General features: G+C 35.4%; 1 protein-coding gene across 1 annotated transcript in view; it reads right to left on the bottom strand.

Annotated features, from left to right (window-relative positions):
• The window catches only part of EIF3H (eukaryotic translation initiation factor 3 subunit H), an 87,106-nt gene that overhangs the window by 49,019 nt on the left and 11,859 nt on the right, over positions 1 to 26,228 (bottom strand). The window contains exon 2 of the mRNA XM_067290226.1: positions 16,831 to 16,987. Coding sequence (XP_067146327.1) covers positions 16,831 to 16,987 — 157 coding nt within the window. The remainder of the gene's footprint in view (positions 1 to 16,830; positions 16,988 to 26,228) is intronic.

The raw sequence follows: 26,228 nt of genomic DNA, 5'->3' as shown, positions 1-26,228 counted from the left end.
ACTCTATTTACCCTGTTCACATCAACTGCCGCCTTCTGTGTCAAAAAGGAAAACTATGTTATATAAAATTGAGTAAAATGACCCCAAAAAATCAGAGTAAAACAGTATTTCTTCTTTATACTAGTCTAAGATACTGGAAATACAATATGTTTGATAAGCTTCCATAATATATATATATATATATCAGTTTGTATTTCATCACCACAAATATTTTCAGTGAAATCAAACTACCTTCACATCAATTGCTGCATGAAGAGTTCCACATATGGAAGGGGAGGAAAAAAAAATGGAAAAGATTACCACACGAGTTAATCATATTACAGACGCTGAAAAGAATAATTTGGGTAACTTGGAAGTCTTTTTCAAATTCCAAATAAACAGGATAACAGAATCACAGAGACAGAGTTAAAAGTTATTATTTAATATCTCCTCCCGCTTCAGTACAGCTAACTATATTGTTTCTAGCTAACTGTCTATATTGTTTCTAGTAAATGTCTGGCTGACACATCTTTAGAGGCCTCCACAAACTTCCCCTCAACCCATCACAGTGTATCAATATCCTTACAGTGCTTCTCCTAATGACTCAACTAAACCTCCCCTGATGAAAAATTACTGTTTCTTCTTCTAGACATCTTGAATATGGAAAAAGAAAATGTTCTCTTCTCTTGCAGAAACATTTTATTTCCTGGAGAATTATCAAATGTCCCTTCACCCTCTCCACTCCAATGAACCTCAAAACACATGACAGAAAAAAAGCCATCCCCAAATGAGAACTATTGTTACCCTTATTATTAAATAATATCTACTGTTCTGATACATAAAATATACACACACACACACATATATATACATGATTTTCAGTAGCACAGTGCTAAGTATCTGACAAGCTCAGCAAGAAAAGTAGCACTGTTAGATCTGCCCAATAAGCTTAAATACCTCCTACCAAGCCAAATACACAGCTGCTACCAAGCAAGGTAGCCTCGTAGGCCTGCCAACCAGCAAAAGGCTCAACAGCAGTCTAGCCCGTTTGTATATAGTGAAGACTTTATTTTTATCTCCATAAACTGCATCAAAATTTTCTTAAGAGAAACGAGAAAGATAGCTATTTCCCACATTCAGGTTATTAAGCAGGATCAGCTGCTATTAATCTGTTACCAAGCAGGAGCCTCCGAAGGATCTAAGCGCTCTCTTTTCCGTGTGCCGGGGCCGTTCGCTGCCGAAGGGAAAGCCCGGGACAGCCCCACCAAGGCCGGCCGCGCTACGGCGCCGAACCCCAAGCGGCAGCCGAGCCCTGCGCACGCCGCCACAAGTCGAAGAGCATCTCTTCCATACCAGTTTCTGACAGGAGTAACGTCTTGGGTTTTATAAGCCTTCCTTGAATTCCATCAAATGTAAATGTAAATGACACAGATGACAAGGAACGTTGGCAATTTAAACTGACAACTCTTTAAATGAAGTTGGGATCTAAGCATCATGTGGCCTAATAAAACACAGGTGGCTCTAGCTTATCATATACAGCACTCATTTTTCCCACTTGCTCCATCTAATAGATTACCTGCTGTCAAGAAAAGAAGGTTTGTTGCTAATTCCTTCATTTATCGCTCTGTTTATGTACCTGGCACCTTTTGATAAGAAGGCTTAATTTAAATATTTATTTATTTATTTATTTAAGAAATCAGGCTTTTTGCCACAGCTGGCAAAACCACAGAAACCAATGTGGCTTTGTATTATCCATGATCTACATAAAGCTAAGCTCATTACAAAGGAGGTACCAGATGACTCACGTTTGCCATAGTTTTGTGTGGGCCAATGTGTTTGTCCTAGAACGTCTAAAAAGTGTAATGGCAACTTTGTTATGTGACTTCACCTGCAAGTTTCAATTAGTCAATATCCTTAACTGCTTTTCAAAGTTTTTAATTTTAAAAGGAGTGTAAGTTTTGACAGCAAGGGGGCAAAAAATGGAGTAAGACAACATGACATTTATTCTTTTAACTTTGTGCTTTATGCATCCAATACATCAATTAATTTTTCACTTGAAACATCATTATAAGAAAAGTGGCTCAGAGGATTCAGTCAAACACCACAGAATGTAGCACTATGAATAACAGTAATCCGTTTTCAAATGTTATTTTAAAAGTAAAACGCGAAAACTTCAAATTTCTACTTTGGGGATGGAGGAACTTTGTTTTTTTACTTCTACACAATTGCATCAAAGTCAAATTTTACAAAAGATCCCCCTCATCCCTCACCCTAGCATGCCATCCTGCAGTTCACTATTTCAAGTAGTGCCTTGCTTTTCCCCCTTCAAGCACATTTTAATTTCTGACCCACTACTACAAGTCCTTTTCAAACAAAACAGTGGATAAAAATGCAACATGAAAATCAGGTTTAGAAGGCTAACATTTTAAAAATGCTACAGCATTTAGCCTTCTAAACCTCCATTTGCCTTGCTGAAATTTTCAGTTTCAAAATTACTCCGGTAGAGAGGTGCCAATATTCCTCCAAAAGCCATTAAGACCTGGACACCTAAACTCCCGCGTCATTTCTAAAATGTTTTAGCAAGCGTGTGTTTGTACAATGTTTTGAGCACTCAGAGCCAGCTGACACCTTTGGGCATGAGCGCAGTAAAGCATAAATCATGTTCTGCTTCCTAGTTTGAGCACCACATAGCTTTCGGGATGGGAACATTAACCTTGCTCCAATTTACCTCTCAACACTTCTCCTCACTGTGTACCATCAGTATTTCTCTTCTCATCTTCCAAACCTTGTGCCTACTTAAACTGTCGTTATCCCTCTGGTCTAGCATTTGCGAGTTCAACCCCAAACCAGTCCTCAGCTGCCTTCTTCTGCCTAGTCTTCCATCAGTAACATAACACCCAATGACTTCTGCCTTGGTACTGACACCACCCTCCATTAAGAGTATATTCTAACAAGCAATGAGCACATGACAAACAGCTGGTATACTTCAAGGGAAGCATTTGCTTCCAATTTCTTTGTTTTCAAATTATTCCTCCCATTCCCAAGTGAATTGCCATGTCTGGCCTAGTTTTTGTAACCCTGGTGCAGTGACCTTGTCTTTCTTGCACGTGAGGGCAGCTGCGTAACCAGGTAGCAATGTATCCAGTCTAGAAAATCATCCATAGAAGGGATGACAAAAGAATTTCTAAAAGTCCTGCCCGTGGAGCTTTAGCTACTGCTTGTAGGACTCAGGAATATGTTTTTCAACTCAATGGACCACTCAACTCAGAGGATGAAGACCTTCAGCATATTACAAGTAACAAAGACCTCCATTTTTAAGAGCACTTGTTGTTTCAGTGTACGAGAAACAGCCTTTGGAACCTCAGTGCGTACCAGGAGTGGCACCCAGTGTCCAAACTGAATTCTTGCAACCACTCCTCCAGTTTCCTTTGCACACTGTCTTCCTTCATTCCTTGCTCCCACACTGCAGCCACAGAAAATCAATAGCACTGTGAAACGCGCAGTTTAAGCGTAAACTCTACTTAGCAAGGCAGTTTACATGAAGCTTCTGCCAAACTGCTTTAATCAACAATGCATAGATAAATCAAATTTTCAACTATTTAGTATGGAGAACAGCTACCACGTCTGATAAAGTTCTTCAATTAACGACTGATTTAAACTCTGAATGAAATCAACATCTGTGGCGACTATGGTTTTTCAACTGTGCTCAACAACTGACTTAACAGACACAAGCCGATTTATTTCTGATCAAGATTTATTTCTGATTGCTGGAATAACCCAAACCAATTTTATTAAACGTCTTGTGAAAACAAAGCTAAAATCACTTAAAGAATTAGTATTAAAAAAAAAAAAAAAAAAAAAGCTGATGTTCTGCAACTACCTGGGATTTTAAAAATCATCTATTTGTGCTTGGCTGAGAAAAAACATTAAAGATAGCAGTGTAAAATCGAGCAGATAAAGTCTTTTTGTTTCCTTCCAAAATTGATCAGAGGGATAAGACTTCTATTTAAAAGAGATTCAACACCTGGAATAACCTATAAGGAAAGCTTCCCTCAACCCACTGCAAAAGCTCTGATTTCTACATTTTTTCCTTCACCACCACAAACAGTTCAGAGCTGCACAAACCAAATTAAGATAAAAAACTCAATGATTAGAATGATTATACAAAAGCATTAAACAAATTATCAGTAGGTAAGACCACAGCAGGGAGCAATAAGAACTGCTAAACATCATGATTTTTGCATAAAGAAACATGCTGGAAAAACTCCATTTCCTTCCACATGTGGAAGTATCTCCAATATAAATTGCAAATACCTCTTTCAGTAATTTTGCAAGGCTTTGGCTGGTCAGTTTGCCTGTCTCACTAATACCAAAACCTAAAATACACAAATGTGCCATACCCTCTCCCCCTACAAACAATCCAGCTTAGTGTTGCCCATCTTACTATGACACTCTTACTTGTGCAGGTTGGAGGAATATTACATGTACTTCTGAAGTTAAATACCTTACAGCTACATAAAATTCTGAGTTCATGAGAATGTAAAAGATTAAATCTCAGTTAAACTGCAAATATTTCTGAACGAGTTTTTCTTTTTAAATCAAGGGCACAAAAATAGAAGAATATAACAGCTTGAGATCTCCAAAGCCCTAAAGTTCAGTGTCTGTACTGTGTCCCAAACTTACTCCTCTAATTTCTCCATTGCATAAACGTATGCCATAAAAGCTCCAAGATATATTACGTGGACGAGTTTGCGATAGATATATTGGACAGTGCGTTCAAGTCTTCTTTTTGCATTATTTCCCCATTATGTTAAGATTTATTTTGTTCCAATGAGGTTTCCACTTATAAAAACATGTACACATTGCACAGCAAATATATCTCTGTTAGGTGCCTAATATGGCCAGGGAAACCATTTTGATTATTCTGTGCCCGTTTATGCATTGTCCTACAAAACAATAAGATAGAACAGCAAGAAACTAGCAATTAAGAGAATCTGAATGCACATCGGGAATCACTAAAATCCACACTAGCCAAGTCAGGAACAATATGACTGATGAATAGGCCATATTATATTAAGATTGTTAGCAAGTGTTAAAAAATTATCCTTAGCAGATGTCCCTTATGACCTAAATATATCACACAAAGAACACGTCTGTCTTGTTTTCTAAAAAAGTTTTAAGAAATCTTTCCATTTCTATTATTGAATAAAACTCCACAATGTTGCATGTTGGCTATAACAAATATATGCATCAAGAATTATCATATTAAACCTACAAAAATGTAAGAGCATTTTACTGAAGAGTAAACAATCTATTTTAATGTGTATTTTTCTACTGCATGAATTTATGTTGAACCCAAGCATGTAATCCAATAAAAGAAATCAAACTGTATATTTAAGCAAACAGTGCAACAAAGGACAAGCTGCATACTGTAACAACTTCCCAAATAACACACCACAAACCAAAATGAAGTAAAGGTCTTAAAGTTAGATGGGTGAGAACTACCTTAGCTGCAATAAATATATTTTGTAAATACAGCTGACAAGGAATTATATAAATTTAACCAACTATTACACATACATGCATGCGCATCCTAGTCATTTTCAGTAAAGCTTTAAAAAAGTTTTCATTTCCTTAAATTTTGCCATTCTTGAGCTTTCATACAGTGGCTTAACAAACTACAGCAAAATGCAAGATTTGATCAGTTTGAGTTTCTTCAGCGTCTCCACATATTTTTGACTGCACCATTGGATTTAACAGTTTATAGAGATCAAAAATAAATGACGATAAAATATAGACCTAAATTCTGCTAAGGAGTTTTCTCCTTTCTATCAAGGATATTTCCCTAGGAAATCATTTAAATTTAGTAATCCTGTGAATCAGATTCATATCCTTTCAACTCTACTGCTGCAGAACGTTTCCTGTTAGCAAAAAGGATTTCAAGTCTATTCCTTGAGTATTCAGTTCAATAGCCAGTATTGAATCTTGAACCAGTAACATGTCTCAGTCTTCCTATCAATAAAATAAATGTAAATACTATACACAAAGTGTGATTTGCTTTTAGTGAGTTCTACACCTTGAGTACTCATAACTTTCTTTTAGAAGAGAATAATGCTACTTTATTTTTCTAGATTATGCAGTTGTGGAAAATCCAGCATAATTTCTAAAATATTATTAAGTAAGAAATAAGGACAAATTTTCTGATACCCCCAACAAATTTTCCTGCTCACTAATACATCCCAGTCTATCTTCTTTAAAAAAATTCTGATAACTACATTTTATTGTAAGAAAAAAGTTTATTCCTCAGGAAAAAACATTACAGAAAAATAAAGCTCATACAAAAAGCTGTTATTTTAACAGCCTAAAAAGAGATTCGGAAAAAATCTTTGGATCCCAAATACTGAAAATTAGCTTCAAGAAGTACAAGCCAGATTAAAAAAAAAAAAAAAAAGTAGAGTCAACTGAATTTATTTAAATTCATTTGCCTTTGTACAACTGTAAAAGTTTGATGATTTTAAAAAGGACTAGTTTTTCCTCAGTCCTAATGTGTTTTGCAAACTTTAGTTTCCTGAGATAAAATACAGCACTGTATTGGTAAAACCTTACCCCTCACAATATTCAGCTCATAGACCATAGATGCTGAAACTGCCTGTAAAATCAGGTTCTGGGGGAAAGGGGGGGGAAATCAATAATATTTAGTTCTTTAGGGCATTAATTAGTTAATGTAGTTACCAAATCTTTATTTTTTATTCTTATAAATGGATGCATTAACTTAAGTTTTAGGATGAGGCCTATAACATTTTGATTGGCACTTGATTAATCAATCTAAAAACTTAATTGCCCTAAATTGGAGTTTCACACAGTTTTTTATTCACACAGCTCAATACTCTCTCTGGCCTTACCATTTAGAAACCTTTCAGCACTGATTTGGCACATAGAACAATCCCCTGCCTTTAAACCACAAGAAATAATGAAAGTTCTGTATTTCATGACCTACATGCAACTTTTTCATGAAATTTATGGTTTAATACATACTTTTGTAATTTTTCAGAGTAATTAACAATGCTGTTACATTCATTAAAAAGTGGCAACAGGATTTTAGCTGATAACTAAAAAATACAGTAGCACTTCTTTCTTTCCCAGAACAGAAAATGCACCTGATAAGGGAAGACAATATAAAACAAAACAAAAAAAAATCCAATTTACTTCTACTTATTGTGATTACAATTATTTTTCATTATTTTATACCCAGATCTATCAATCTGAATTGTTGCTTAACCAAGCGATATACATTTACTTCAATTTGCCTCCCAGAATAAGATATTAGCATGTGGTACTCGTTGATTTTGCTGTGCTTTTCTTCAGCTCCCTCAAATTTATTTCAGCATTCTTCAGGGAAGGAAACAGCTAAATACTTGCATTAGCAGAAAAGGAAAGGAGGGGGAGTGGAAAGGGGTAAGAAGGTGTTAAAAGAGCATTCTCCTCTCTTGGTCCAATAACACTGTACCAAAGGAAGTGTACCAAAGGAACAAATGGACCACGAGTCAAAATAACCGGCCAAAGCTTCAGGGGAACACAGAGACCACAGGCAATTAGGCTCTTAAGAAAGCACATGGCATAAACTTAAAAAAAAAAAAAAAAAAAAAAAAAAAAAAAAAAAAAAAACCACGAATGGAGTGATCCATGCAGTTAAATGGAATGGAAATTTCCACTCCTGTAGCACATTACTGAAGACTGAAGATTCATAGTCAAAGATGGAGAAAGTAGGAAGGTTTACCACTATTGACAACACTGTCTTTACATGGTCTAAGTTTCTTTTTGGATGAATCTCTATTTCCTTCAAACACAGAGGTAGCCTAAAGATACCACTTTTCTAACTTGTAGGGACCTAAGTAAGGCACCCCAGTTTGGTAAGATGAGAGCAGGCTATCTATCTACTGGGATGTCTATCATATGTTACAGCAATTGCCTTGAAAAACCAGTATTATCTTAAAATACAAATTGTTATATGCAGGATTCTTTTCTGAACTGAAGTAAAGCAAAATGCAAATGCTCAGTAAAAAATATAGAGTAGTCTGGAAAAAAAAATGCCAGCAAGTTTCACCTTTGCCATGTTTGCAGTAACATCACGTCATAAACCAATCAATAATACAAGAGCTAAAAGTTGACAGTTTCTACTTTTAATGGGAATTAGCATATGAGATATTGTTTACCATAATATTTCCACAACTTAATGATAAAATGTAAATATGAATTCATTTGTGTCTGCCTGATTTAAACCGTGGGAACATAAAATGTTTTCATATTAAGTTCTCACATTTGCCCAAAATTGAACAAGTAATACATGAAATGAATTTGCAAAAATCAAATAATCTTCAGATTCTTTGTAACTCGTCATAAAAGATCGGAAAAACTTTTGAATACTCAGGGTAAATAACCTGTACATTTTTTCTCCTCTAAAAACGGTAAGCATAAGGTTTAGTATTTTCAAATCACTATCATGAATTACAATATAGGCATAAAACCAGAGAACTAATGTCTGAAATCAAAGTACACATAAAAGACCCGAATATACTTTTATTAATTAATTGATTATACTCTTCTGTACATTCCAATTTCTTTAGTCAGAGTTCAGCTGATCGTATTAGCAAGAAAAATCAAATTCAGTATAGGTCATTTGTAATGTTTTACCTAAATTGCAGAAAATGAAAAAAGAAATCGGGCTTTAATATTGCTGATTAAGTAAAAAATTATGAGTTTCTGCAAGAGTTATAAAACTATACAAAATATCCATATAGCAAACTAAACAATCCTACATCATTATTATGCAGAATACAGTTAAGACGGAACACAAATCTACAAAATAAAAGTCTGCTAGCTTCAAGTTCAAAACTTGCGTATAGTGAAAGAGTTTAATGCAAAATTTAGCTGGATACAGTCTTCTAGTTCATTCCAACGCTGCCAAAAAGTATTTACATACAGTAAACTATCTAACACATTATTCACCTAAATAGATTCTTCCATAACTTCTATTTTAGTATTACTAAATTATTATTCTTAAGCATAATTTTCAGTAAAGTTCAGCATGATTATAACAAGTAAAAAGTTTAAATACCCATGTATATGTGGGTTATAAAATCAAATGAAAGCTATGGTTGAATTTGTCAGAATCTAGGCAGTCATAAAGTTTTCATGTTTAAAATTACCTCATGACATTTTTCCTTGAGAATGTTTTCTTTAAAAAAAAAAAGATGGTGCAACATTTCTGTGCTTAAAAGCAAATTACACTAATTCCTTTTGCTGAAAAATCTTAATGGAACTGCATTCAAACAAAACTTCAACATGTCTAGTGCTTTAAAGAATAAAATAATTTCTCTGTTTTGATTCTAAATTAATTTGAACAAAAGGATTTATATACCACTTTAAAGCACTGAATCTACGGTAAAAATCAACCAAAAAAATCCAGCAATGCAATAAACAAATTATTTCAGGCATTTCATGTAATACTATCAAGAAAAGGAATAGTTTGTCTGCAATTTTTAAATCTGCACAATCTATCAGGACAAAGCCGTCTAAGACGACCCATCACCAGTGTCGTCTCCCCTTTCTTACTTAGCAGTGTTAAAACTGGGGGCTGAAGGGGAGAACCTGCAAAACAAGAAAACTACTGTTCTGCTTAGGATACACATACAAAATCTCTGAAGCAAATTACACTGATCTATACAGTTCCTTAGCACGTGTAGTACATTTAGACTGATTTAAGAAACAACAACAACAACGAGTGAGTCATTACAGTTGTATTTAATTCAATGCACTTTATAACATATTTTAGGAATTCATTTGTAGAAAACATTATCTGAACCTTATCAGATGAAAATAATTTTTATTCCTCTTCTGTCTGCAAGTCCCAGGTTTCCCGGCTAAGAAAACAAATTAGTCTTTGGGTTCTGTAAGCTTGGTAACAGTGCCCCCTAATGGAGGTTTGAGTGAGCCTGCTTTGCCGAGCAGTGTCTTTTTTATCACATTACTTTCAGTCCAATAGCCTGATTCAAAAGAGCTTTAAAATTAAGATAAGGCTGCATAAACATGCTCTTTACGTTTCTTTATTGCATTTGAGATAATTAAGAACACTTTTTCTTAGGATTTTCTATTACAAAAATATATATATACACTTTGGGGGTACATCTATGTATCTAATACAGATGAGCTCATACATCCACACATAAACTTTAGACTCAGCCCTGAAAAAATAGTGTTTCATATGAATTTCTTCTCAAGGAAAATTAAATTTACCCAATAAAAAAAAGAACATCCAGTATAGCTAAGTCTGCATAGTATGAAAACTTATGCAAAAATGTTTAATATGCTATATGCCCGATACTTAATTGAATAGTTACAATTATGCAAAGTGTCAACATTAGTTTCCTTTTAGAAAACAAATCAAGAATTCACACCAACCACAGGTGAAGTACCAAATAACCCAGGTGTGATTAGCAGCTTTAGTAAAGAACCTTGAGCATATGTGCTACATCTTATTACATGACAATTAAGCACACCTAATTACCAGCCTCTCTGTCGATTTCAATACATTCCAAAATTATTTATGATAACCCCCCCCTCAAAAAAAAAAAATCCAAAACATGCAAGACTGGAAAAGACTCTATAGTTTTACTTTTTAAGAAGCAACCACCTGTCTTCTGCCAAAGATCATCAGAATCCCCTATATAAATTAATCCCTACTAGGTCTACGAACTAGTTCACAAATTCCTTCCACCCCAATGATAAAGAAAATCAAAGTTACAATTCAAATTCTTCATGCAAACAGCACAGACTAAAACTTCATAAACTCAAACAAAAACCTGACGTGCAAAATTTTGCCAGCACTTGGCAGCTGAAAAGTCAGTATTACCAGAATATAACCTTCTTTCTAAAACAGTATAGGAACTTACAAAAAACACTGTTGAGAAATTCAGATGAATGCATCACAACTGGGGCCAGAAACAAGGTTCTGATTTAGGAGCACTGGGGTCATTCGTTCCTGTCCCTAGTGAAATAAAACTTTAATTCCATATGACTGGATTTCTGTTATCTCATAAACATTCCCCTTTCCATTGAATAAAAGGCAACACACAGACATCTGTCCCTTTCTGTTTTGACCAACTCTTACACCTAAGCGAGCATATTTGGTCAGCTAGAAGTTGCTCCTGCCCACTCAGAACACATTTACAGCGTGTCCGGACTCTGTCCTGTAACCATACAAGAGAAATAAGAGATGTGTCTACAGTGAGAATCCTTTGAGTATTATTACAACTAGTTTTAAAATGAGAACAACAGGAGGAAGGAAAACAGAAAACTTAGCCTTAGTATTTCCAAGAGAAACAGCGGAGATTATTCTAGTTGTTAGCATAAGCAAGCCACCTGTGTCAGCTTTAAGGAAAGCAGATGATTCAACACAGCTAGGGGGCTGGGACTTGGTGACATCAGGGCTGTTACAGCAATACTACCCTAAGACATTTTCATCCTTCACATAGTCCATTAAGTCCCCACAGCTTTGTATCTCTCAGGAGATTCTGGTTTGACCATAAAGGGGTTTTAAGCAGCATAAGGATTTTACCGTAAGCTTAAGGGGTTTCCTCCCCTATGCCAGAGGACACTACCTCTACAGCTGCGCTCACAAGACAATTTGTGGAGCTTGCACTATTAAGTAAACAAAAGAATAAATATATCTTTAGAAAATAGTAGCCTTTTTGGTAGCCTTTTGGTAATTTTTTTTTTAAAAGCTGAAATAGTTCAGCAACCACCACGATAGCTGGGCACTGCGGCACAGTACGCTGGAAGCATAAGAACTCCTCCTGCCACTGGGTCCTGAAGCCCCTGTAATGTGGAACCACAGCACCGCAGACCACAGGCTTTCCCTCAAGGAACCTCACCTCAAGAACAATTCCTGCAATAAAACGGGAAGGGCTTTAACACAGAGAACACGTCCTTCATCCTCATTGCAGTGGACAACAATTCAAAAGCACACAAGTACTCCATTACTTTATCTGAAATTAACTTTTCCAAGCAAGTTCCTTTTAGCTGTCAGAAGCCTTCTGCTTCTACAAGGATCACATATTACCAATCACCGTACTGATAATATTGCAAGAAAGACTCTGCAGTATAAAATGCTGCCACCGTTGTTTGATTAGAAGCCCTGAAAAAATACTATACAAGAGTTACAATGTACTATTTCACAATAAGTGACTTTGACTCCTATTTAGCCTCATTGAATAAAACAGTGAAACACTTCCACAAAAAATACTCACCCTGTTATTTTTAGTTGTTATTGACTGATGATACAGTCAAATACAAACTATAGCAGGTAAGGAAGCAAAAATCACTGGAGAGGCAAAAGGGGAGAGAAAAGGCATCATCTTTTTATTTGTAGTATTTCACAGGGAATCTAATGAAATCTCTGCATAGTTATAAAAGAAGAAAAAGTTACAACCATCTAGAACTTTTTTTGATATATAATTATATAATTGTCTATGGGCATGATTATCACAACAATTTTTTATCCCGGCTTTAAAAGTAAGGAACTAAAACATACCAGGTTGGAATAAAATCTGTTTCAAAATGCCTTATCAAAATTAGACCTCACACAACAGCGACAGTGAATTATAAAATGTATATGCCATTGTTAACTGTTGCTCTCCATGAAAGGAATATACATTTCCTTTAAACAGGAAGAAAAGCTACTGAATGAATAGCAGAAGAGAAGAACAATGACATGCAAAGAACTGAACTTAACCTTTGCCTCAGAGACACCACTTATATTTAAGAATAATACATTTATTTCTCAGGAAGAAAATATATCTAATGCGTGATCTCAAAGCAAAAGAAAGTCCACTTTTTCTGTAGACCCTAACTGAAAGAAAGAAACACTGAGATCAGATAAAAACTTTGAAGTACCCTAAGTGAAAGTAATCCTCAGAAATCTAACCTCACAGAGACAAGCTTGGGTACTGCATCATTTCACAGAAATGCTTTAACCAAAAATCCTTACAGTAGAAATCCGATTCTCCCTGAAGAAGAGGAGAATCCATCAGGGAAAAAAACAAAAAAGTAATCCGAAAGTGTCTTAAAAGATCTGTGTTTTGAAAAGTAAATGCGAAAGCTCTGAGCATTTACGAGTATACTACTAACAGGGAAACAAAGTTATTTCAAAGTAAATGTCTGAACATGAGTCTGGAGTGCAGCCCCAACATTTTCCAACTCTACTGTTCAAGCATCTTGTGCCAGACACTCAAAATATACTCAAGCAGTTTTCCTCTACTAGCTCACATGTCATCAACTAACCTTTACCCAGAGCTTTCTAACACAGAGAACTAGGCTGAATGAAATTCTCCCCAGAAAATAATATGCAGGCCATCGTAAGTGCGCAAGACTTCCCCGAGAGGAAAATCTTGCAAAAAAAAATTATACTTCATTAAAAAAAAAAAAAAAACACTTAGGAAGATGACATTGTAAGAAAAAAAACAGAAAAACACCTCTGAGTTTACAAAAGTTAAGATAATCCTCCTAGATTTATAAAATGAATCATTGGAAGTTAAAAAATCTCTCTCATGTTTTATGTAGTTTCTAGAAATAGCCTAATCCAAACTGAATTCTTTTTACAATAAAGGAACAGTATTTTTTTAAATCAAAAAAAAATCATTTTGGAGGGAATTCTGTTGAGACAAAGTTAAAACTTACATTAGCTCAGGCATTAGCAGTAAGAGACAACATGCCACCTTAACAAAAGCATATCTGAAGAAATGGTTATTGCTAACATTTACAAATCCATCTTTATCAATCTGATTCTTAAATGTCATATTATTTAAATAGCTATTTAAAGATTTAAACTAATGGTATCTTCTTACCACCTTCAAAAATGTGTTTTATATTAGCAGATTTCCTCTAAGAAAGGAAATCATTAGCTTACATGTCTCTTGTCGATTACTCAACAATTCGTTCGTTCAAATTTCGCCTTCCTGTAGGTAAACTTAATTCTCCTAACAATGATGATTCCAGTTTTCTGACACCACATTTTGTTATTAGACAACTGAATACTGCAGAATTAAAATTCCTCAAGTTTACAATTAACATGAGCTTCTTGGTCCTCATAAATCTGAAAACTAATGATCCAACCTACCTTCATCAACTCAAGACCATAAGGTAATGCACATTTTTCGGGTGCCTTGCTCCTAGCACTCTTGCAAAATGATGCAGAAGGAATTTTCTTTTTAGGGTATTCATTCAATTTTTTCCATAGCAGATTAGGAGTTTGCCAACAGATAACCCAACAGTGGTTGCTCCCTATTTCTTCCTCTCAGGAAGAGAGCAGCTGAGGTAATGTGGCCCGTCAACCCATGCAACAGTCCCCATATTAACCCAAGATCAAGTATGACTCAAGTCCTTTAAGAAATACTCCTTGCAGGCCCAGAAGTTTACACTGCCATAGGATTGTCCTTATCCCAAAATCTTAGGCAAGGGGAAAGGAAAAAAATCCAAAGATATACTACACAAGAAGAGGAGACGAGACAACATTATTCTGACCAGAAAGGAAAGAGTGAATCTTTCTGGGTAGAGGAGGCACTGAAATGCAGATATCCTTCTTCTTTCCCTCCATATCTTGGGGCCTGAACCTGTGCGGACATATGAATGTACAAGACTTAGGGGGCTGGAGGTCCCTTGTTTCATTTGTTTTTTAGCATCCCAAATTTTAAAGCTCTGGCAGATAACAAGAAATTTCTCTTCTGGAACATCTGTATCCAGAAGAAAGAAAAGAATCTTCTGAAAAGCTGGCAGGATACTTGCCTAGGGAAACATAGCTTCAGGGAGAACAAACATGGAGTATTTATAAAGCGTGGTTGATTTTCACATTGCTAAGACAGAGGGCAATTCTATGTAGAGGCTAAAAAGGCACCTAATGCTCAGCTGGATATCTCCAGAGCCATTTTGTTTTGGTTTTAATCTTCCCTAGCCTCTGCCACAAGGGTCCAAGGGCTGAAGAGGCACTCAGTAAAGGAAATGCAGAGCGAGCAAAGAGTTGTGGGTTTCTGAATGGTTAATTCTACTTAAATATATTTTACTGAGAAGGCAGAGAACCTCTTTGTAGCCTTCTATAGTTCAGCACAAGCAAAAGTGACTGACTTGCCTGCAAATTTCCTAATGTTCATAGCGGTGCTGATCAACATCAGCATAACTGTGACAGATTCACTTTTTACTCTGACTAGAGTTTGTTGCTCTTTCATATATGTGTGTGTAGCACAGGAACAGAAGGCTGACAAGCTAAGGCATCCAGGTGAGAGAAGGTCCACAGGCATTGCCTTTTGCACCTTATGCCAGGATCACTGGCTATTTACTGAGAAGGTAAAATAGAAGATTGGTAACAAAAGACACTTTCTTGGAACGAAGTTACTCCTGAGCGGGAACAGCTGTTCTCTATGTTTAGCTAGAGTTGAAGCTTACATAAAAGATCACAGGCTTACAGAGTCTACATGGTAGCCATCATGTAGTTTGATGAATCCTTCGTGGAAATAAAGAAATACATTTCACTCCTTGCTCCTCTATCAGCTACATTGAAACAATTAGGCCATTTTCTACAGGAAAAACTGAAGCATGGGCTCTAATTAAAAACTTGGATTAGCCCAATCCTTTGAAGAGTTACAGAAGAGAGAAATAATCTTTTAAATGCCTTTTAGGATTTAATAAAACACAGTTCTGATCCTACCACCATATTACAGTAGGACAATTAACACACCCTTGTCTTTTGCCTTTTTTTCCATATAGTGAATTGTGTGATGCCACAGCAGAAGCAAAAAACAGCTAAGCACCTTACCAAGCGTCAAGAAAGTCTTAAAATGGTCTCTTTTTAAAAAAGTAGAGTCTACAATTCTTTACTAATAAAGATAAAATTTAAATATATCTAATACCACTGTGAGCAAGATTAATCTTGCTCAAACTGATTTAACAAAATTAGATGCAATCAGGCTTCCAATCATAACTACTTTGACTACATTGCCTTTTCAGTTATTCTTGATGCTAAACTCTCTTAAGCTCTAACAAAAAAGTGTTTCTACTAGTATTATTATACACACACATCTATATACATATATATATAAATATATTTTAAAAAAAAGATTAGAATTGTATGCCTTTTGAGATTAATTTATAAATTTTATATCATTCTGTGGCAAGTGGATTATATTGATTTACACAGGCATTAAGAAAACATTATTAAGGCCAGCAAGGGAGACAGATGCAAACAACTGACACTACTTCTAGCTCACTTAGAGAAGCAAAAAGATCATCCAGATTTCAAGTCAGCAGTGCCTCTTAAACTTACAAAGCTCTGCTTTCCAGGTTTTCAATGAGTACTTAACACATACAAATCCCCAGGGAGGCAATTTATATGCCTAACCACATATACATACACACATATACATATATATGAACATACATGAATGTACGTACGCAAACATGCACAGATATATGAATATACACATATAGCCATTTTCATAAAAAGCTTTTCAAAGTCTATATGAATTATAGGTTGGAAGCTAATGTAACTTCCTGTGTGGACAATCTTACTCTAAAATAAGTGTGTCCATATTGTGTAATATTTATTTCTATAAATTTCATGTAGACAAGACTCAAGCTGGATATGCAGAATGGCATTTCAAAGAATGCATTTATACCTCGAGTCAAATAAAAGACTCTCTGATGACACGTAAATTTCCAGTCACTTGGGGGGGGACAGACAGGTGGACTTTTTTTGCACATATGATGACTTTGTATTCTCAAGTTTTGCACAACTCTAAACATTACCTTCATCAAAGTCTGCATCATCTTCTGTATGTTGAGGAAAAGGAAAACAATTTGTGATTTCAAGTCTGTCATCCACCACAAGTCCCAGCAGCACTCCCTGGACCACTTCATTCCCCTGTCCTTCTTCTTGGTAATGTTTAATGATCTTTAATACAACCTAAAACACAAAGACAAGAAAAGTGTATTAAGCAACCTTTTTTTTCCCCTCCAACAATTTTAAAACTCCAGATATATAGTTTAAGTGTTCTCTAAATTAGAGCTGCAAACCAAGAAAGCTACTGGCTAAAACATCAGCAATTTTAATACAGTTTAAAGAACACAAGGCCATTCTAAAATTACAGGAGAATAAAAAAGACCATCAAATGAATGGTCAAAACGCAGTTCTAAATCAATTTTCTGAAACAACCTTCTAAAATGAAATATTGATCTTTTTTTCTTTACCTTCTTGCTATGACTGTTAAAAGCTATCTTACAGGGGCAATAAGCTCCCTCCTGAGGGAGACATGACACAGGAAAACACTATCAAAACACCTTAAAACTAACTATACAGAAACTTGTAGGAAATTTTTAAAACATAAAAGATCCATCTAATTTCAGTTGCATTAACTTTCAAGATTACATCTTAGTACAGTTTTACATCAGATGGTAATGTTATTTTTATGTTGTAAACTAATTTTTTTTCAAAGGATATTTAAGAATAATGAAACAATGACCAAAGAAGGAACACAAACAAGAAGCAAGATTTTCTTATCATACCTTTAACAAAATAATTCTCACTTCCTGTCCTAAATCTGAATTCCACAATGAATTATTCTCATGAGATGATACTGTAAGTAGGAATAGTATGAGGGAGAAAACAATCACTCAAAAATAAGTCAACTAATTGCCAGAAATGCTTTACACTTAAGTAAAATTGTAGGGTTTTTTGAAAAATAAAAAAGATCAGAAACACTAACCACACACACACAGACTTGAGAAAAATTACACTAGGTCCAGGATAAGTGGGTCTTATTTCACTAAATTCTAGTCCATCTAAGCAAACCACACTAGAAATGTTTGATAACTACAAAGTTAATGAAGCAATACTACTTTTACGTCCATAGGCAAACCCACTCTCATAACAGATTTCAGCTCAACCACTCTGAGAACAGATTTTGTATAAATACTGGCATTTAGTGAACTTTTTACAGGGAAAAAAATTTAAATTCACAGTTACACATCAGGAACATATTTTTCCCTAGCTTTTTCCTTGGTTGTTTAGTCTAAGTTCATGTCAAATTTTTAAATGAATTAGTAGTAATAATGAATAGAAATAATGAATTAGAGTGCCACAATATAGGTTAAGTGAAAAAAAAAAATCCTTACAAATATTATTCCTCTTGGGGCAAACTGGGAAAAGAACTTCATGGACAGCCTGCTTTGGGAAATAAAGGGGAAAAAAAGGTGGAAAAGAAAATCCTTTTTCCAGCTAAGTTGGATATAAATATTAGAGGGCTAACACTCACTAAATCCTTACTTATCACCAAGATATTCACAATACCACTCTCATGTGTTCAAAATTCTTAAAATGCTAACAAAATACCCCAAATACAAACTGAAGTTATGCCCTAGGTCAGCAGTTTTCAATCTTTAACCTGAATACCCTGGCAGATATTATCCAGGGAGATACAGACCTTAATATATCGAATTTAGGTCTGCTGACAAGCTTTGTTTTTTTGTTACTTTTAAAGGAGTCTGAGGAAGGTATCTCATGAACTCCAGGTTTCAAGTAACTTTTCTAAACTTCACACCTATTAAAAAGTTGCAGAAGTTAAGGCTGCACTGTAAAATACATTAGCTACTGAAATCATTTATGAAAAAATAACTAAAGAAATCTGAGGAATGCATCCAACGACACCCCATTCTTGTTTTCACTTTGTTCTGGAGAGTGTTATTTAGTAAATAACACATAAACCATTAGTATAGCAGGATCTTAAACTTGGACTGAAAAACCTGCCATCAAAATACAAACATATGACCAATAAGGAAACATGCACTGGTATTTTGTATTTTGGTATTAAAAACAGACACTCAAATGTAAAGTAGAACTACTTCATTTCTTTGGTGATAACAAGGAGACCAGTTTCAGATGCTAACACATCATTCCATTCGTTTACTAGTCTAGCAGCAGGAAAACTGCGTCACTGTACAAATGACAATGCCATGACATTTCCCAATTTTATTGCATAAACCAATGCTTCGTATTGAGTAAACCACAAAAATAAACACTAACCTACAATTTCCCCAAAAGATATTAGGTTTGTAAATTATCAGAACAGAATCAGAATACATTTATTTACACAGATTAATAAAACTATGAAGTGTCAAAATAATTTAATTCTGACAACACAGTCAGAATTACGAATCAGTTTTTCCAAATGACACGTAAAAGAATATCCCGAAGAAATCTGAATAAGCACCAGTATAACCTACCTTTCATCCAGTGCTGATTCACTTTTCCAATTACTATTTCCAGTTCCTATTCACCGACCCTATCATCTAACAACAGATATTGCCTCTTTGTACAAACCATAACTGTTTTTAATACCCTTAGACCCATCACTGCTATACCATTGCTACATGAAATTAACAGTAACAAAAATCACATTTCAACTGTTTTTGTTATTTTTAAGTAATGCAGCACATCTTCGGTAAAATGGTATTTCTTGGACCATCAAGAAAAGCTATGTACACAAGTAGAAACTGTATCAGTTAATATGACTTACTGTAAAAAAAAAATTAAAATAAATTCAGGAAGCTTTTTTTAATTCTGATACCTCATAACACACAAGGCATTAATTTTATCAATTATTCACTTTTAAAGCAACCTTTCTGAGGTAGACCCTGCGGCTAATACTCATATATTCGTATGTTATTCATATATCCATAATATCTTTTTTTTTTTCCTTTTCTTCTCTTTTTTTAAAATAAGAACATTTTTCTGTTTATACTACTTCATATATCTGTGGAAGCAGACTGACAGTTGCCTGCAGCAAAACTTAGTAAATAAAATTGGTACATAAGAAATATTTAGGTACACAAAAGGCTGTTCAAAAAAGGATATACAAATAACTACTAAATAAAACTCAAGACTCCCCCAGCCTTGTAAATTAGTCTTCAAAATACCAAAGCAATTCAGTCACTTGGAGTAGCCACTTGCCAGATTTAAATGCCATTAATCCTCAATTAACAAAAAATGCTTGTAGTTCAGCAGTGCTTCTAATCTTCAAAGCACCGTTCAAACATTAAAAATGAAGTCATACTACAAAAAAGAACCATTTTGAAACTATTAAAATGATCAAAGATACTTTAGTGGTAAGGTATAATGCCAAATTTGAAACTTTGGTTACATTCTGATAGCATTTAAGAAGTTTATATCTTACTATAGAAACACCTATAACACGAACTGGCAGCTGAAATACCACAGGCCTTTCTGGGGATCCGAGGAACATTCAGCTGTAACATCACGCATATGCCAAGACGTATGTTCTCATATTTCTCTGAAAAGAAGCGACACCGTACCAAAGCTCTCCAGTGATTCACGTGTAATTATGTTGCAGAGAGCTGGAAGTTACCACCGCAACGAAACCAGGTTTCTAGTACCTGTGCTGTACTTTGTCTTAGCGATGCAATATCCATTAAGAGAGCACTTCTTACCTGATGTAACAAGATTTACTTTCTTAAATCCAGTATTTAAATGTTTTGAATGCCTAACAGTTTTCCCTCCCCAAGAAAGCTTAATCAGCCCAAGCACTAGCCCCAAGCTGCCAGCATCTGGGGAGGGGACGGGCAGAGTGTGTAAGTAATACTCGGTTACGTAGCCATTTGCAAATCAACCATAACTGACAAGGGCAACAAACACAGGAGGTGCCAAGATATCCACATGCCCTCAATATTTTTAATGCTGGTGAAACTCTGATCAATGTTTATCTTGGCAGAAAAAGTCCATGAAAACTATTACAGTTAATAGTATCTGACATTTTGAACGCATGCTATCACAGTGCTGGAGCCTTCTCCATGTGAATTCTTACACCTTAGATAGAGGATTTTTGCACTTAAACATGACAGCATGAATGGCAATTTCACTCACGCTCCTAGCATAGCAAAGTTCAGATGAGAGCAGAAACTGTTACTGTGTTTTTGCGAACGGATAGGTCTGAAATACCACAACTAACAACTACACATGTAAATGAGTTTGAATGGTGCTAAACTCAAAGATGCATAAAATTAAGATATCTAGCTAAAATATACAAAATACGCATATGGCACCTTTGGAAAAACAGAATTAGGTAATCTGCTTAATTTCCAGGTGAATACATACCCAGAATCAAACATCTCTAGTTTTGCGGACCTGCCCAAGACCAGGCGGAGGAGTTTCAGCACGACACAGGCTGCAGAGTGGCTTCTGCTGCAGTGCGTAGGGAGAAAGCTAACTAATTAGCTACTGCAGAGCAACTCAAAATGTGAAATTAAACACAACAGCTCCGAAACCCTCAGATAAGTGTGAAATGGCATTGTTCTCAAGAACGACTTGAAAAAAGAAGAGAAAATTAGAACAGGATACAGGGAAACATGGGCAATGTTAACATTTTTGAACAGTGCCAGATGATGTTTTTACATGCAGTAGATAAGTGCTTATCCCCTACTCACAAAAGACAAGTTCTGGAAGCTCACCAAGCAGAAACTTGCCTTGAGCTCATTTCTCTCCTGGCTGCAGCACCTCTCGAAAACACAGTAACAAAGTCTCTCAAATTTTCTGCCAGGAGAACAGAAATTCTGAAGTGAATTTAAGGTACCATTGCGATGGTTAAGAATAAAAAAAAAGTATGTCTACTACACATACCTATGTCTTCTGGATGATTAAGGAGACAGGTATTTACATACATGGACAAAAATTTATAACTTAATCAGTATAATCCACAGAAACTTTTTTCTAAAAGGCAGTATCTGATAGGTACCATGTCAAAATCATGCAGCCGACAGGTCGATACCGTAATCTTTTAGGTTTCATACATGAACCTTCGTAACACAAGACTGCCATACCACCACAAAGTGCTACCACGAGGTAACTCAAGGCTACAGACAAAATCAAATTTTCTACATTAGAATAATCTTCAGAAATGTGACAATCTCTGTTGACAATTAAAGCCTCCATTCACTAAAGATATATTCTAGACTATCTGCAGAGATTTTTGAATTTCTCTCAATTCTCTTACAGAACCTACAGTGTTGATTTTTTGACCATTCCTGACATGAAGAATGTTTAAAAACTTACTCCTTTCTTCTCAGATGCACCTTAACCAGAGTTAATTTTGGAATTAACAACTACAGTAATTAATAGAAAGTAAATTTTTTTTTCTGAGATCAAAATTGTTCTAACAAGACCTTCAGTGTCTTAAAGTAATTGTTTTTGCAAATATCTCCAGTCCTAACAATGTTTACGGCAAAGACTTTAAATTTTTAAGTTCCCTGACAAGGAATTAGAAAAATACCTGATCTGAATATACAGTGCATGATTTAAAACCAGAAGGACACAACTAACTAGACCTGAAAATTACAGAAGCTTTAAAAATATAACTATATATTTCTGTACAACAAAAGAACTCTACCCCTCACCACTCTGTTTAGCATGTGCTATCCAAAGAATGACTAACCGCAGGGGGGAAGAAAAAAAAAGTTTTGCCCTTATCTTGACTTGCTAGAGCCTTAACACCAACATTTACAAAGCCTTTGAAAATACCGTTTTAGGAATATGTAAGCTTACATTTTATGTCATTCAACAGATAATAAACATCAGATGTAAAAACCTTATTTCTGAGCTTGACAGAAATTTGGTCCTTAAAAACAATAATTCCACAAGAGGCACAACAGAACGATGGTTGCCATTTCATGCCACCTCCATTAGGTGCAAGTATAAAAAAAACTTCTCTTTTGACATTAGACTGGAAATTTCCTGGAGCTGAGCATGACTCCAACTATTATGGACAAGGCATATTGATCTGAGAAGATCCATCTATATATGAAAGCCACCTCAAGCAGCAGTTACTGCGTATATTTTCACGTGGAAATTACGAACTGTAGGATTCTTGTTAGTCGTCTCATACAGGTCCTCAGACATCATTATGGAAATTCATGTTAAAGTGAATGGTAAATATTCCATCTTAAACTGTAGCTTTTCAGAGGGGTGGGGGGAATAAAGTGCCTGTAGCATTTAAATATTTGCAATTATTACAAAGGGCATTAAAAGTAGCCTAAGCCTTTTGTTCCCTGGGTGACCTATGACACGAGTTGGTACCGTATCACCTACTTAGTTTTCAAACTCCAAAGTTTCATCTGATTTAACAACAGAAGTATCATCAGTAACTTCCATTCTGGAGCTGCGCTCCTTTTTAACATGTACCTTAGGCTGAAGAAAATTACCTAAGTTGTAACGGACTACTCATTCAACATCAAAATTTTCTATCTTTTCTACTTAATTTAGGAACCACACCAGCCTTCAATTCTAGGGCACCTGAGGAATCTACACAGTTTTCTGTATGACCTCCCAGTTCATGGAGCTAATAGCCGTTTAATTCCATACTTTCTTGTGATTTTTAACAGGACAAAGAAGGTGTTAACATCCATAGCTGGAGCTACAGATCTTTAGGCTAGAATACCCATTCTTAATTATTTGTAAAGACTACTTCCACAGAGACCCTATAGCAGAGATCACATTGACAGATGTTGACTACATTAAGATTTTTGGTAACAGTAGAAGAGTAAGTAGAAAACCATTGGGTTCCTGGGGCCAAGCAGTTACTTGCATTTTGTTAGGTGTTCACAGATACAAATGATTTGTTTTTGTTAAGCAGTTTCTCAGGGCATGATAATGAGGTCTGATGCTGTACTTATAAAGCGAGGCTGTTGTGAAACTGAACATTTTGATAAAATATTGATACATTCCTGACAATACCGCAAATCAGAAAAAAGGAAAATAATATGAAGCTAAATTAAAGGAATAAATAACCTATCAAATATATATAACACAATAAGTATTTGGATTTTTTTAAAGGGCACATTTTTCAAAAATTTCTCCAAGGATGCTTTATATCTACTGGTCATCTGTCAAGACAAGAGAGTTCTGAGTATGAGAGAAAGCCATCTGTATTTTAAGTAGGAAATACTTCCAAGATGCTGTGTTTCAAAAGCTCTATAATTTCCCTTCAAGCAGGAGGGAAATATATTATAATTAAAACATGGCCTTCTTTTACAACAAATATAGCCTACCTACAACTACAAGCATCCAAAATTTTTCAATAAAGGTGGCTGTTTACACAGTGCAAGTCCAGGCCCACTATGGACACTGCCAGATGATTCACACAAACATACCTATTTACTAGAGGCACACACATGCCCACTATACACATGGGTTTGCTTCTTACTCGTTCTATTTTTGGGACACTTTAAAAACTGTAGGGACTTAAAATATCAAATTTATGGTGGGCAGGGGGAAGCAAGCCAATCCAATTCATAAAATAATGGGTTTATATAAAAGCAGACATATAGCATGAAATGAACCATTATTTAACATTTAGAACCAAGGCTGGGAAATATACTTATCTAGAAGTCCTACAAAATGAAAAAGATTTTGCTGATGACATAAATAGCTAGGTGGAATTTGGCTTGAAAAACCTGAAATAGTACAAACATTAAGCCTGTTTCTGTAGGAATGCAACGTTAGAAATTGTGACTCCTGGTCTTTGGTTAGAGGTTTGTTAGTCTTTCATAGGCTGAGGTTTTCCTTAAGGCTGTCAAGAACTTACACTAATCAGCTAATGTTTTGTAGGTACCATGAAACATGTTTGAAGTCATCTATTTATTTATGTCTAAGTGAGATGCTTGGTCTTGCAAAGGGAAAAAGTTAAATGCAAACTGCAATGCACTGAGTGAAAAGGTCATTAAACAGTGGAGAAAAGTAAAGTTTATTTAAAAGAGACACAGAAAACAAAAGTCATATTTTAGTAGATCAAACTCCCCTCGATTTTTGTCCTGCCCCATTTTCCTGTTAGACTGCACAGCTGTTCAGGTTAATGACTATCTCCTCTGTCTGCAAGTCACTAGTATGCTTTAAATATTACCTCAATGTAAGTAAAAAAAATGCACCTTTACATTTGTGTATTTAAATTCCCCATTGCCTTATTCACACACTGGTATAATGTATTTCTCTGCAATACAAAGTTTTGTAACAAATTTCGCAGCACAGGAATTCATGTTCATTTCCATGGAAACCATCAAGGCCATGGGCGCTGCAGAGCGACTTCCTTGTAGGAGCATTTCATAACACAGCCCCGGGATCCAGCTGTGCAGGCAGCAGGGCATTAGATGGTATTACCACACTGTTAGGAGGCAGTGATAGGGCTGTAATAAGATTAAGGTCCAAAATCCTGCGAGATACAAGTGTGACAGAGCATTTCACCAGTACTTCTTAGGGGATTACCTTTCCTATTTCACAAATCTCACAGAATTCAAATGTTTTGTGAGCATTTAGACAATTTTATAAATAAAATAAAATTTACATTTATTATTTTTAATAAATGACAATACATAACCATCACTTCAAGAATAAAAGCTCATGAACATACTCCTTTAGAGCACAGCATATGGAAATTATACAGAAATATTAAAGGCAGGGACAGTTTCAACATTTTTCACTTGGTACACAGGAACCTTATAGGTATTGACCATATGCTGAAATATGTTGTACGTATTAGTAAACCATCAGCATTCAAATACTTGCAGTGCATATAGAGCTAGAAGCGCATCTGCAAGTAAAAGGTTTACTCTTCATGCATCAGCTTCTAGCAGTTTCATATAAAAATATTTAAAGGTTACAGACAAAAGCAGCAATAGTAAATTTTAATCAAACAGCCTATTTTTTCAGATTGTGCAGAATTGCTGTCATTTTGAAGCTGAAGAGCTGCAAAGACAGTTACCCATACATACTTGGCCTTCAAAATTTAATAAAATAGGGCAGAGCTAGATGGGGGAGAGCGGACAAGCTTACTTTGCCCGTTTGGGGGGGAAGAGTGGAGGAAAGGAGTGCCTCGTTGCTCAGAGACTACTGATCTTCTTTGAAGCCCATAACCCATGACTTCCACATGCATTCAGTACGTGCTTACCAGTAGCCAGTAAAATCCTTACTGGACATGATTGCCATTTTAATCATTTATAGCCTTTTATGTAACAAATTTTCACATTCAGGCACTCATCCTTACAGGCAAATGCTTGGTTATGTGACAAAGGGCTGAGAAGGAAAAAGATCATGCTAGTAACAGGCAGTGCAGTCCAGAGAACAAAGAATGGATTGACTCTCAGTTTTC

This window comes from Apteryx mantelli, chromosome 2, assembly GCF_036417845.1.
Source record: "Apteryx mantelli isolate bAptMan1 chromosome 2, bAptMan1.hap1, whole genome shotgun sequence".
Taxonomy (NCBI): domain Eukaryota; kingdom Metazoa; phylum Chordata; class Aves; order Apterygiformes; family Apterygidae; genus Apteryx; species Apteryx mantelli.
This window is presented reverse-complemented; position numbering and strand designations above follow the sequence as displayed.